Source organism: Homalodisca vitripennis, chromosome 8 (genome assembly GCF_021130785.1).
Source record: "Homalodisca vitripennis isolate AUS2020 chromosome 8, UT_GWSS_2.1, whole genome shotgun sequence".
Taxonomy (NCBI): domain Eukaryota; kingdom Metazoa; phylum Arthropoda; class Insecta; order Hemiptera; family Cicadellidae; genus Homalodisca; species Homalodisca vitripennis.
In genome coordinates this window covers 28164946-28179564 of record NC_060214.1, presented here as the reverse complement: position 1 = coordinate 28179564, position 14619 = coordinate 28164946, and the positions used below count along the sequence as shown (strand labels likewise).

Below are 14619 nucleotides of genomic sequence, written 5' to 3'. Positions count from 1 at the left end.
TTTGTTTTCAACACACATCTGTTGTACTGTAGCAAATAACCAAAGAGTTTAGAACAACTAAAAACTTTTATATCCAGTTGTAAGTAAACCAGCAAGTTATAACATATTCCCTGGTTATTTAAAAAAGTCTATGGCTCTCAAGTTAGGCCTAGCTGTTCCAGTTACAATTTTAATGTACTGGTGTTAATCACACAATTTTGTTATTGTTTGTCGAATTTCACAAAATAGTTATACAAATTCCAACCAGCACTGTTATTCATTTAGAGATTGTTATGTAAATGTACAGAGCAATTCACATGGTTTAAGTATTTGTGCAGAGGTTTGATTGACCTTCATACAATGCTATTTTTTTTATTTATTCAGAGCCTAAGAATGCACCTGGTGGTGATACATAAGGAATAACAAAGAAATCTCTGGTTTGTTTGGGCCTGGGGTCATGATCAGTGAAAACAAACATTTAGTCACAATAGTGATTGCAATAGACTGATTCCTATAAAATGTACCTGAAGTTATTCTGGTTTATATAATTGTTGTTTCTGTTTGTTTCAGATGTACAAAGGAGAAAACAGAAGATGGAAGGAAGTCCAGGGGAAGAGTGGACATTGAAGAGATCATATGATGTCAATACTTCTCCAAAACAGTTTTGGGCTGCCATAGATATTTATGTTGAACGATCTCATATTGTCAACAGAAGGCTTATTGGATGTCAGATACTTGGAAAATTCCCTATAGCAAATGAGCAGCAGTCGGAGACCGTTAAAAATTTGCTTTTAAACCATAAAAATAAAGATTTTAAAGAGCTTATAGAAAGGGAGGAAAGTGCTTTCAAAGGAAATTCACATACATTTGGAATTGCTATTGTTAAAAAAGTACTGTCAAAACTAAACAGTTCTCATCACAGTATAGAAATTGTCTTGAAAGGTAATTATGATTAGTGGCAGTTCAAATAAAAACAAATCTATCCAACTTATGTAGCAAAACTAGTTTTAACCTAGAACTAGCAGTTAAAAATCTTATAGCAGCAAGAATATGTATGATAATGATGATTCACAGATTTTTTGTTATCACTATGTATCACTGACTATTTAGTTATCCCAAAAGACAATGGAAAATCAAAACAGAGTAATAATAGTTACTTTATTGACACATGAGTTGAACCTTGGAACCTTAAAAGTATTTTTACTATTTACAATTGACAGTACATAAAAAATGTGTAGATTAGATGTGCAATTTAAAATGTGTATAGAGTATAGAGTAATCTCTTTATTTGTATTTCTTTTTATGTTGTTTGTTCATACAGTTTACAAAAATGTTAATCTCATAAATGGTAGGGCTCATCCAAAGTGTAGACTGGTAGGACCATGAGCCAGTTTGTTGTTGTTCTTCAGAGTCTTGCCAGTCATCAAAGTGTAAACTGGTCAGACCATTAGCCAGTTTGTTGTTCTTCAGAGTCTTGCCAGTCATCAAAGTGTAAACTGGTCAGACCATTAGCCAGTTTGTTGTTCTTCAGAGTCTTGCCAGTCATCAAAGTGTAAACTGGTCAGACCATTAGCCAGTTTTTTGTTCTTCAGATTCTTGCCAGTCATCAAAGTGTAGACTGGTCGGACCATTAGCCAGTTTGTTGTTCTTCAGAGTCTTGCCAGTCATCAAAATGTAAACTGGTCCGACCATTAGCCAGTTTGTTGTTCTTCAGAGTCTTGCCAGTCATCAAAATGTAAACTGGTCAGACCATTAGCCAGTTTGTTGTTCTTCAGAGTCTTGCCAGTCATCAAAGTGTAAACTGGTCAGACCATTAGCCAGTTTGTTGTTCTTCAGAGTCTTGCCAGTCATCAAAGTGTAAACTGGTCAGACCATTAGCCAGTTTGTTGTTCTTCAGAGTCTTGCCAGTCATCAAAGTGTAAACTGGTCAGACCATTAGCCAGTTTGTTGTTCTTCAGAGTCTTGCCAGTCATCAAAGTGTAGACTGGTCGGACCATTAGCCAGTTTGTTGTTCTTCAGAGTCTTGCCAGTCATCAAAGTGTAAACTGGTCCGACCATTAGCCAGTTTGTTGTTCTTTAGAGTCTTGCCAGTCATCAAAGTGTAAAACTGGTCAGACCATTAGCCAGTTTGTTGTTCTTCAGAGTCTTGCCAGTCATCAAAGTGTAAACTGGTCAGACCATTAGCCAGTTTTTTGTTCTTCAGAGTCTTGCCAGTCATCAAAGTGTAGACTGGTCGGACCATGAGCCAGTTTGTTGTTCTTCAGAGTCTTGCCAGTCATCAAAGTGTAAACTGGTCCGACCATGAGCCAGTTTGTTGTTCTTCAGAGTCTTGCCAGTCATCAAAGTGTAAACTGGTCCGACCATTAGCCAGTTTGTTGTTCTTCAGAGTCTTGCCAGTCATCAAAGTGTAAACTGGTCAGACCATTAGCCAGTTTGTTGTTCTTCAGAGTCTTGCCAGTCATCAAAGTGTAAACTGGTCAGACCATTAGCCAGTTTGTTGTTCTTCAGAGTCTTGCCAGTCATCAAGGTGTAAACTGGTCAGACCATTAGCCAGTTTGTTGTTCTTCAGAGTCTTGCCAGTCATCAAAGTGTAAACTGGTCAGACCATTAGCCAGTTTGTTGTTCTTCAGAGTCTTGCCAGTCATCAAAGTGTAAACTGGTCAGACCATTAGCCAGTTTGTTGTTCTTCAGAGTCTTGCCAGTCATCAAAGTGTAGGACTGGTCGGACCATGAGCCAGTTTGTTGTTCTTCAGAGTCTAGCCAGTCATCAAAGTATAGACTGGTCGGACCATGAGCCAGTTTGTTGTTCTTCAGAGTCTTGCCAGTCATCAAAGTGTAAACTGGTCAGACCATTAGCCAGTTTGTTGTTCTTCAGAGTCTTGCCAGTCATCAAAGTGTAAACTGGTCAGACCATTAGCCAGTTTGTTGTTCTTCAGAGTCTTGCCAGTCATCAAAGTGTAGACTGGTCGGACCATTAGCCAGTTTGTTGTTCTTCAGAGTCTTGCCAGTCATCAAAGTGTAAAACTGGTCCGACCATTAGCCAGTTTGTTGTTCTTTAGAGTCTTGCCAGTCATCAAAGTGTAAACTGGTCAGACCATTAGCCAGTTTGTTGTTCTTCAGAGTCTTGCCAGTCATCAAAGTGTAAAACTGGTCAGACCATTAGCCAGTTTTTTGTTCTTCAGAGTCTTGCCAGTCATCAAAGTGTAGACTGGTCGGACCATGAGCCAGTTTGTTGTTCTTCAGAGTCTTGCCAGTCATCAAAGTATAGACTGGTCGGACCATGAGCCAGTTTGTTGTTCTTCAGAGTCTTGCCAGTCATCAAAGTGTAAACTGGTCAGACCATTAGCCAGTTTGTTGTTCTTCAGAGTCTTGCCAGTTATCAAAGTGTAAAACTGGTCAGACCATTAGCCAGTTTGTTGTTCTTCAGAGTCTTGCCAGTCATCAAAGTGTAAACTGGTCGGACCACTTGCCAGTTTTTTGTTGTTCTTCAGAGCAGTATCTGTAGATGTCCGGGAGATAGTTATTCAGCCTGCTATCAGTTTAGTCAGGTTTCTTCTCTAAAAGTCTCATTCTGTGTCTTGGAGTCACAAAGTGAGATGTATGTCTTGTTTGAAATCCATGGATGTTGATATTTCATTGTGGATTTTTGTTGTCAGCATATGAAATTACATATCTTATAATATACAACTTAATAGCTGTCATGATCATTATTTCCTTCAAGGCATTTTGGCATGTTTTCATTTGCTTTATGTTAGCAAGGGTCCGTCCTTATTGCCTGTTTTCGTACAATCAAAACTCTCCATATTTGTCATAGATGTGACTTTCAATGCAATCAGACCATGCCTGATATGGTCCTCACAGTATCTGAAGTGTGCTGTCCAGCTGTTGTTCTCAACAATGGTTTTGTACTCTTTTCAAGGCAAAATATCCAGTTGAAATCCTGTTGCATAATTGGTCATTGTGGGGTGTCTTTGAGGTCTGCGTCAATAACTAGTCTAGCTTTGTTTAAGCTGTTGTGGGTCTTAAATAGTCTGTTGATGGTCTTGTTACTCGTATTTACGAAAAGGGTGGTATCAGCATTACAGGCTGAACAGAACTACTCAGTCTAAAAACTGAGAATAGAATCTACTGGTATTATATTTTATTATTCCAAATTTTTATAGTTTTTAACACCTAATTTGGTATGATAAATCAAAATCAGTGATAATTATCAACTTTATGGTTTGTGATAACTTTCTAATGATATTTGAATCAGAATCAGCTGATGAAAACTTCAGTAAAAAATGCTATTGAATTTATGTAAACAATTTTTATAAGGGACTAGCTGTTTCCTGTGGCTTCGCACGCTTTTCGTAAGCTTTGTCCGTGTATGTGCACTTCTGGTTCCAAGTGATACGTAGCCATTGTATACATGTACTTTATTATAAAGTGGTCCAATAATCAAGATTTAAGTTCAACCAGAAATTAATCTTAAAGACAAATATATATCAAAACTTAGCGCTTTCAAATAGTGTTTGGCTATTTAATATATGTAACTATTTCATGATTGGATTTTATAGTGTGTAGGCGCTTTGGAAACTTTTATCTTTTGTAGTGCCATCTGGTGGCGAATTACATCAATGGGCAGAGCATATAAACCTTCTCCGTGGAAAAATACATATACGTACAAATTTTCATCATGATCGGTCCAATAGTTCACGATTCCATAAAGGACAAACATACAAACATTCATTTTTATATATATAGATATATAGATTATGAAAATAATGAACATAGTGTATTGAAAAACAGGTTTTCCTTTCAGTGGTAAGTTAGATTATTATTATTTTAAAACACAATATTTAGTACTATAAAAGAACCATTTTTCTGTTTGTCATCGTTTTATGGAATTCTACATTTATGATGGTCTGCATAATCATAGTCAATCATGATCATCAATCAATCAATGTCGGGATTGATGATCATTTGTGTCTATTAACCCTTTGAGGTCTCAATAAAAATTGCTTCGACTGTCCTCAGGTCGTATTTAATTTCTGTTAGTTTACAGTTCTTTGACAATACACAAATGCAAGTTTTAAATCCCTTTTTCTGCAACTTTTTTATGTTTTTCTCTTTATATATCAATGTAAATAACCTAAAAAGAATGTTTACATTATTTTTATAGTATTTTTTTATAACTTTAAGTAACATTTAAAAAATATAAAAAAGAAGTATAAAAATATAAAAACATAATTTTTATTTTTTTATACATATGTAATAAACCAAAATTACATGAATACAGGTGAAAAGGCACTAGGATCTCATCAGATTCATGTTATTCATTATATAATATTATATATAATACATTATATATATATTATAATTTTGCCTTAGTCCAGCCCTAGGCCTACTTTGGGTAACATGTCTAGCTCTTCCTCTTAGTCTACTAGTTTGTAGCCTAGGCCTAACTCTATTATTTGCATCTCCTTGTCCTACTTCTATCACATTATCCACGAATTGATCAAATTCTTCCCCATCATTACCTAAAGTTTCCAATCTAAACACATCACTTTCGTCGTCTAGGTTACCGGCGACTAGGTTACCGTCATTTACCATAATGTTTTCAGAAGAATTTTCACTATGATTCAACTAACAATCACTATCACGGTCTTCTTTAATAATCTGTTTTTCATTTTGGATACTAATTTCACTGAAAATACTATCACAATCATCTAATTCATCTAATATTTCGTCATCGTCAGTAAAACTTGTACTTGGACCAGCCATATTTGTAAACACGGCGCAAGTGCAGACGTCAGTTGTATTGGTCTTCTATTTTCACTTCCAATGCCTCCTATATCGTGAATAAAGATCGACGTAGCATTCACGTAACCAAAATAGAAGTCCAAAGTACCGAATAACTCAAATACCGAACAGCAATAGGTTAGAAATGGACAAACAAGCAGTGACATTATCCGGTCGACCTATTGTCGACATGCGAGCGTTCAGCGAAACTGCCGCGGTCGACCTATAGTCGACGACCGACCCGACCGCAAAGGGTTAATGGTCATCAATCCCGTGGTTAGTAAGAAATATAACATTTTATAATTTTTTTAATATAACAATTTAATTAATGTAAATAAAAGTCATTTGACAGGTATTTGGCCTCCCGATTATATGTTAGTTTGGTTATTTAAACACATATGTGACACATACGGCCAAATACAAAATAATTGAATCGTAACAAGTAAGGGCTCTGTGGTGTAATGGTAGCACATTCACCCGGCAAAGTGAGAATCCGGGTTCGAGTCCTGGTGGAGCAAGTACTTTTTGTGATTATATATACATATATATATCTTTACAACAAAACATAGCTCTATGTCACCTCTTTTTCACTCCTTGTTTGTGGGCTTGCTGGTTGAAGTCAAATCAGTAGTTTGATCTGTTCTTTTAGTTGGTGTATAATTTATTTGTATTTGTAAGTCAAATGGAACAAACGCTTTAACTAGTTAAGACTATGATATCCATTTTAAAACGTCTTTTACCATAGGGTATAAAAAAACACTAATTAAAGTATTTCAATAAGTGGAGCCATTTGTCCCTACTTGATAATAATGGCTAATATGATTGGTGATATATTGTATAAATGATGATTTATAATTTTGTTACCTTTAGTGAATATTTTCAATGCACATTTATAATTCAGAGTAATAGTAGACTGAATAGGTGTGTTATTTGAAAAACAATTGTAACACTTTTTTTGAAATAGGATTATAAATCAGTATAAATTTGCAATATAGAACTGTTCTACTACAGATCACATATATGTACTAGTATATTTAATAATGTGCATAATGAAAATGTACTTCATATATTTTCCTTACTCCAAAATGTAGCTAAATTGAGAAACAATTGTGGTTTCCAAGACGGTAATTTAGGTTAAATCGGAGTGAATAGGGTGTATGCATATCTATTAAGGATGTCTTGCAGAGAAAAAGCTCTGTAGGATTTGAGTTGAATTGATTCCACTGAAACTTTTAAATAACTTCAAAAGCTTTTTGTAGAATGAAGGGAAATTCAGAGAATAAATGTAGATATTTTTAAACGTGTTTTTCAGATTATACCAGGAACTTTGTGAGTTTCTTCAACAAGCAGGCAGACACTGGTGTTGTCCCACATTTTCCGTATGCCTTTTCCTATGGGGAGGGCAGGCTCTGCCTGTGGGTAGGAAGAGGTTTCCAGGATTCAGATCCTAGCTACCAGTGGATCTTGACCAAGCTCGTGCCCAAATTGATAAAGTGGATGGAGGATGAAGCGAACCGATCAGATAACCAGGTCACTACATCTCTTCGCTTGGTTTCTGTTTCCGACTACGGTGTTCTTTACAATAAGCTGAAGGCAACTTATGGTAAACAGCTTGTTGAGGTAAATAAAGTTGTATTGTCACTGACAAGTTGTATAATCTATAGTAAAATAAAATGAAAAATGCCTTTATTAAAGAGGCAGAGTTAGAGCTGTCAAGCTCATTCTACTACTCAAATTCATATCGTATAGAGAAACTTATCACTAATTGAATACCGACTAAATGGGATTTTAACAAATCATACTTATAATAAAATGTAAGCAAAATTACTTCATTTATATAATGTTAATTGGTGAAAATAATAATATAATTCTTAATGAAAAATAAAGAAATAAACTTAACAATGCAAATGACAGAATAAAAAGAACAAAAACACTTTCATCCGCACTAAGACTGTCTGGTGTAACGCACATCTCAAACAGCTAAAAAATGCTATGATTTTGAAAGGACACTATTAATTGAATTAGTGGACTAGATAAATAGGCAATTTAAGCTCAGACTGTTTAAGTCAATAGAAGGCTGTTACTAAAACATAAGTACCGGTTGTATGAGACCAAACGCTGACAACACTGGCATACTACCATTCTACTCGCATGCAAGTACAATGTTAATAGTACTATAAAACACTAATAATTACAAGGGCTGTTTTTTTTCAACTTCCGATGTGGTATAAAAATAAAAACTAGGGAGAGTAATTAAATAAATTTATTATCAAAAGTTAGGTACATTATTAGTTACTTTTCAACATAATCGCCATTTAAATTGAGGAATTTTTCATACCTGGGTACAAGCTTCTTAATACCTTCTTCATAGAAGTTTGCCGCCAGTGATTTGAGATGGGTTTTCACGGCGTCTCGCAGCGCGTCGTCTATTCGGAAGCTCTGCCCTCCTAGCATCTTTTTCAGTTCCGGGAAAAGGTGATAGTCACTCGGCGCTAAGTCAGGACTATACGCCGGATGGTCAAAAACATCCCATTTAAAACCGTCAAGAAGACACTTTGTCAAAGCAGCACTGTGAGGACGGGCGTTGTCATGAATGAGCACTACTCCCGATGTGAGCATTCCTCTCCTTTTGTTCTGGATAGCTCTCCGCAAACGTTGTAACGTACCGCAGTATCCTTCCGCATTGATTGTGGTACCTGGCTCTAAAAACTCAACAAGCAATACACCTTTTTGATCCCAAAACACTGTGGCCATAATCTTTTTGTTGTTGAAAGTTTTTTTGAATTTTTTGGGTTTGTTTGGAGAGTTTGAATGCATCCATTGTTGGGACTGCTGTTTCGTTTCTGGGGTGTCGTACAGAACCCATGTCTCATCTCCTGTCACGATTTTGATCAAAAAATCTTCGCCATCAGCTTCATAACGGTTCAGAAAAGACGTTGCTGACGCCATTCGCCGAGCTTTGTGGTCCTCAGACAACATCTTCGGCACCCATCGCACACAAAGTTTTTCGTAGCCTAACTTGTCAGTTACGATAGAGTATAGGGCTGACCTTGAAATCTCAGGAAACTGATTGGATAGCTCCCTAATCGTAAACCTTCGATTGCTTCTTACACTTTGGTCAACTCGATCAACGAGGTCTTCATTTGCAACCGACTTTCGTCCTTGGCCCTCTTCATCATGAATGTCAACTCGTCCATCTTTAAATCTCCTACACCAATCACGCACTGCACTGTCACTCATAAAGCTTTCACCGTATACTCGTTCCATTGTACGGTGAATTTCTGCTGCAGATAACCCATCAGCTTGCAAGAAACGAATGACACTTCTCAACTCACACTTGGCGGGAGGTAGCCATGTTTATGTGTCGCTAGATAAATTGGAAATGGCGTCGGCCGTCCGAAAATGAGTGAGGTTGTAATGAGAGGTGTGCGCAGTCGACTGCCACGCAGTGTCTGCAGTGCAGTGTTTTGTGCAGGTTGTGTGCAGGATCTGCTCTTTCTTTTTCTAGTTAATATAGTTGGTTTTTACTAAAAAGTTTTATATATATTGTATATGAAAGTGAACAGTAAGTAACACACATCATTATTACATTGTTTATTTATGCAAAATTTAACAGGAAGGTGCAAAATTAGGTTTTTCCATAATTATTTTTACATTTATATCTATTTCCTACAGAAGATAAGAAGGGTCTTGAGATAAGGACTGATAAGTGAAGTGATCTGAACTGACCTTTGCCTTTGTTTATGAGCCTGAACTTATCTCGTAAGATTATCAATACAGTGATCTTTTTAATATGCACCTGTAACAGACTTGGGTTATTCAGACATGATAGCTGAGTGGTAAGGTTCAGGACTAGTACACTGAAGATACCAGGTTCAATTCCACAAGACATTAGTTAAACTTTTTGCTTCATAAAGATTATTTGTTTTTTCCTTCAACTGTCTGTATTCACAAAAATTATTTTTATTTGATCAATTTTTACATCTATATGTTTATTTTCAGACTTTAAACTAACAGCTAATAAATTTATTATTTGTTTAAACTTAACTGGCTGGATAAAATACTATAGTAAAAAAGGAAAAATATACTCTGTATATATATACATAGACGGAACTGAACTGAGTGTGGATCCCTTTTAAATACATTTGATTAATTGTTTTTTTAATAAAGTTATAAAATTAATATATTAGGGCATATAAATTGAAGTTCTAAGTGAAATTTTAATATTGTGAAGGGAAAGAGTAATCAGTATTTATACTGCAATGGATCAAGCTGATCTTAACAAGGAAAGTTGTGGGAAATGTGGACGGATCGTAAAGCATGGAGGAGTATTTTGTACAGGTTATTGTAACAAATGGCTACATTTTAGGTGTATAAATTTGCCCTATTCAGCTGTTAAAAGTTTAAGCAAAGGGGAATTAGAAGAGTGGAAATGTCCCTCTTGTGTGCAGCAATTGACAAAAGGAGAATTTCACAATGATGTGATAGAAGTTAATAATCCTGAACTGGAACATTCCCTAACACTTGCGGCCGAAATAGGGACAGCTCTACTCAATGAAAATGAAGGTCTGAAACAGGAATTGCATGACATAAAAAACAGGAAATTAACTCTTGAATCTGAACTTGAAGAAGAAATAATTAAAAAAGACGAGCTTATCAAAGAGTTAAAAAGACAATTAAAAAAATGACGAAGATGAAAAAATCAAAATAATAAATTCTTTTGAAAATAAATTAAAAATATTAGAGGAACAAAAAGAAGCAATTATTTATCAAGCTGAAGATGAGAGAGAGGAATTAAAACTAAAACTGTATGAAAAGAATAATTTTTGTACAAAATGTACGATCTACAAAGATGAACTACAAAATATCTTATCATCTATTAAATCTCTCGAGGCCACAATTGAGATATTGCAGAAGGATAATGAGGAATTACAGAGCAAAGTATCATATACTGATAAACATGGTTCAGTGTGTCTTAACTGTTTCCCTCCACCATCAGATTGTGACTTAACTAACAACAGTGATTTCACAACTGTGGTTTATAAACGCAGGAATAGTAAAGTTTCTGAGTGCGTAAGGAATGCAAGAAGGTTGCAGAATGTAACCTGCTCACAGGATACATTAGAGACATGTAATCCATTTGACATACTCAGCTCTACAGATGAGCAAGAAAGTATTTGTCATGATAAGGAAGGATCTGATAAAGTAGAACCAATGGAACATAAAAGAATGTTGTTATTAGCTGACAGTCACGGAAGAGATTTAGCATGGAACTTAAACAAACATGTAAAGAAATATGAAGCCTATGGTTTTATCAAGCCAGGTGGTCGTGCTGCCCAAGTCTTGAATCAACATAACATTGAAGGGGAAAAGTTAAACTCTGATGATATTTTAGTGATCTCCTGTGGCACAAACGATGTAGCACGCAATGAAGGTAACACAATGATTGACATTGTAAGTAACAGGTTGAAGAATTATAAAAAAGTCAAAGGTTGTTCTCATAGACCTACCTAACAGATATGATTTGGCCAGCTGGTCCTGTGTTAATGCTGAAACACGAAGAGTCAATATTGAGTTAAAAATATTGTGTGATGGACTCGAAAATGTAACTTTGGTGGAGGCTAGCAAGGCGGATAGACAACTTCATACAAGACACCGGGATGCACTTTAACAACAAAGGAAAACAATGGCTTGTGCAGAAGATCTGTGAGGCTGTAGCAAGAATGGACGGAGAGCAGTCAGTATTTGAAGAGACGAGCGTATCTTTGCATGGAGGGGAATCTGAAGAAACATACAAAGCCACCTGAAGAAGAGGAAGAGCATAATTTAGAACATTCTTCAATACCAGCACGGACACTGAGTTCTGGACATAATGGTTTTTTTAGACAAGTGAGAAAACAGTAGGCTAAATAGTTTAGTAACTGAACATAAAAAAGTACAGTTTGCACAAACAGGTTTTTTATTTTTAAATATTCAGGGTCTGGATGGTAAGATAACACTATTAGAAAGTTTCCTGGTTAACTTTAAAAAATTAGATTTTATTTGTATATCGGAGCATTGGCTAAAACAATTAGAAATTAGTTTTAACATTTCCAGTAGGTTATCGCTGTGTTAGTGCCTTCTGCAGGAAAGAGAAATTAAGAGGAGGGACAGTAATTTTTGTGAAAGATTATGTTCAGGCAAGGTCCCTTGATCTGGGAAACATTGGTGTGGAGGTACATTTTGAAGCTTCTGCAGTAATTATTGACAATTTAAAATTGATAGTGGTTTGTTTATACCATTCCCCATCAGGAGATGCAGATATTTTTCCTGATAACCTGGATAAAATGCTGTCACTTTTAACTCAATATCCCAATTATACAGTGGTAGCCGGTGGAGACGTAAACAATAAATTTAATATAAATAACTGTACAAAAACAGTGAAACAATTTCTTAATGTACTGAGACAAAACAATTTTTATTGCCTAAATTCAGCTGCAACACGGGGTAAGAATTGCCTGGATAATATTTTTATTAACTGTGCTAGACATCAGTTAGAGTTTTGTAACTTTTTTGATTTTCCATACTCGGATCATGTTGGTTTGTTACTTTGTATTAATTGTATAGATTTAAGTTTTAATAATTTAACTTGTATGCAAACAGATTATCTTAAGTTTGTATTACCTAACTGTGCTGTGTTAGATTTAATAGACAGCCTTGTCTCATTTGACTGGCATAGTCTTTATCTCAAGTTTACATATAAAGATGCAAACCAGATTTTTTGAAATGATATTAGAAGTAATTTTGAGGTTCTTACAATTTTTTATAGTCCTAAAACGAGCTGGAACCAGTTCTTCCAGACAAGGAAATAACAAGTGGTATACCACTGACCTTGCAAAAATGAAGGAAAAGTTATTGTTTTTAGGTAAACTGAGAACACATAACTCTGTAGCACAGTTGACAGTGTTGAAAAAAGCAATATAAATATGCAATTAGTGAAGCCAAGCTTAAGTACAATGCAAATACAATTGAAAAAAAAGTAATAATAAATGCAAGGCCGCATGGAAAATAATAAATAATAATTGTAATAGCTCCAGACATCATAAAATTAAATTACCACCAGATACTTTTAATGATTATTTTTATCAATTGTGTTAAGGAAGTTAAACAAAGCATAAGTAAACCAAGCATAAGTGTTAATGAATTAGTAAATAAGGTTAATATTGATCATAGACATTTTGAATGGAAATTAATTTCAGCGGATGATGTTATACATGCAACAAAAAGGCTTAACAATACAGATAGTAAAGATATATACAACATCTCTAATAATTTATTAAAAAATATAATACACACTATTGCTGAACCTCTGTCGTTTAGTTACAACCAGTGTTTAATGGAAGGTGTCTTTCCAAACAAATTAAAAAAATCAAAAATATGTCCGATTTTTAAAAAAGGGGAGCGGGATGAACCCGAGAGTTATCGTCCAGTATCATTAATCCCTATATTAGCCAAGCTGTTTGAACTGATAGTATATGATCAGGTTAGCTTCTTCTTTGAAAATAATAACTACCTACAATTTTCTCAGTTTGGATTTAGAAAGGGAAGATCGACAATTGATGCTGTGGACAGGCTGGTAAGAGAAATTCTTTTGACATTTGAAAATAAAGCCTTTGCTCAGGTTACTTTTTGTGACTTGAGTAAGGCTTTTGATTGTGTAAAATCATGATGACCTTTTATTGAAGTTGAAATATTATGGTATTTCTGGTACACCTCTAAAATTTTTTGAATCTTATCTTAAGAACCGTTTGCAGTCAGTTTCAGTTAATGGTGAAACATCCAAAGATGTTTTTGTTGAATGGGGAGTACCTCAAGGATCTGTGTTGGGACCACTCTTATTTTTAATTAGCATTAATGATTTGCCAAACTCATTAAACACAAAATCATTTTTTATACGCTGATGATACTACACATTCCTAAATATACTGCCAATAATGTGAATGAAACTTAATTTACTATCTCAAGCCACTATAACAGATGCTGCTTCTTGGTTCAGAACAAATGGATTTTTGCTCAATGAAAATAAAACTCAAAAGATGTTATTTACGTTAAGAACTATGGACAGCAATAATATTGACAAGGATTGGGTTTCCAGGACTAAATTTTTAGGAATCTACATTGATAATAAGTTAAGTTGGCAGGCTCATATAGATTATATATCCTCAAAATTATCAAGAGTTATATATCTTTTAAAACAATTAACAAGTTGTGTACCAAGTCACTATCTGAAAACAGCTTATTATGCTTATTTTCAATCAGTTTTTCGATATGGTTTAATTTTATTTGGCAACTGTTTCTAGGATCAATGAAATTTTAATTCTTCAAAAAAAAGCAATTAGAGTAATAACAAAATCAGAAACAAAAGCTCACTGTAGACCTTTGTTCATTAAATTAGAAGTGCAAACAATCATAAACTTATATATATTTGATTTGATTACTTTCATTTTGAAGAATCATGACTTGTTAAAATTTACAAATGAAATTCATGACCACAATACTCGTAACAAGAATAAGGCAGTAATTGAGTATCACAGACTAAGCAAATCATTATCTAGTCATATTGTATTGTCTATTAAAGTGTACAATAAGGTTATTCACCTTATAAATGAAAATTCAGTGAAGATATTTAAACACAAATTTTATAAGTGGTTACTCAACAATCCCTTTTATTCTTTAAATGAATTTTTTTTACTGTCTGTGATCAATTTTTAAACTAAGAATTTATTTTTATACTGTGCAACTGTACTTAATTATTTATTAACGTTTTATAATAAGTGTCTGTCTAATTTTATTAATAAATAAATTTATGTTTTGTTT

The 14619-nt window shown here is 34.6% G+C and overlaps 1 protein-coding gene across 1 annotated transcript; it reads left to right on the top strand.

The window, feature by feature from the left end:
• The first annotated feature begins 533 nt into the window (after nucleotides 1–533).
• Nucleotides 534–7455, top strand: LOC124367441. Its single transcript, XM_046824253.1, has 2 exons — nucleotides 534–921; nucleotides 7076–7455. Exons 1-2 carry the CDS (start codon nucleotides 573–575, stop codon nucleotides 7438–7440), a joined length of 714 nt encoding a protein of 237 aa, XP_046680209.1. The 5' UTR covers nucleotides 534–572; the 3' UTR covers nucleotides 7441–7455.
• The last annotated feature ends 7164 nt before the right edge of the window (nucleotides 7456–14619 follow it).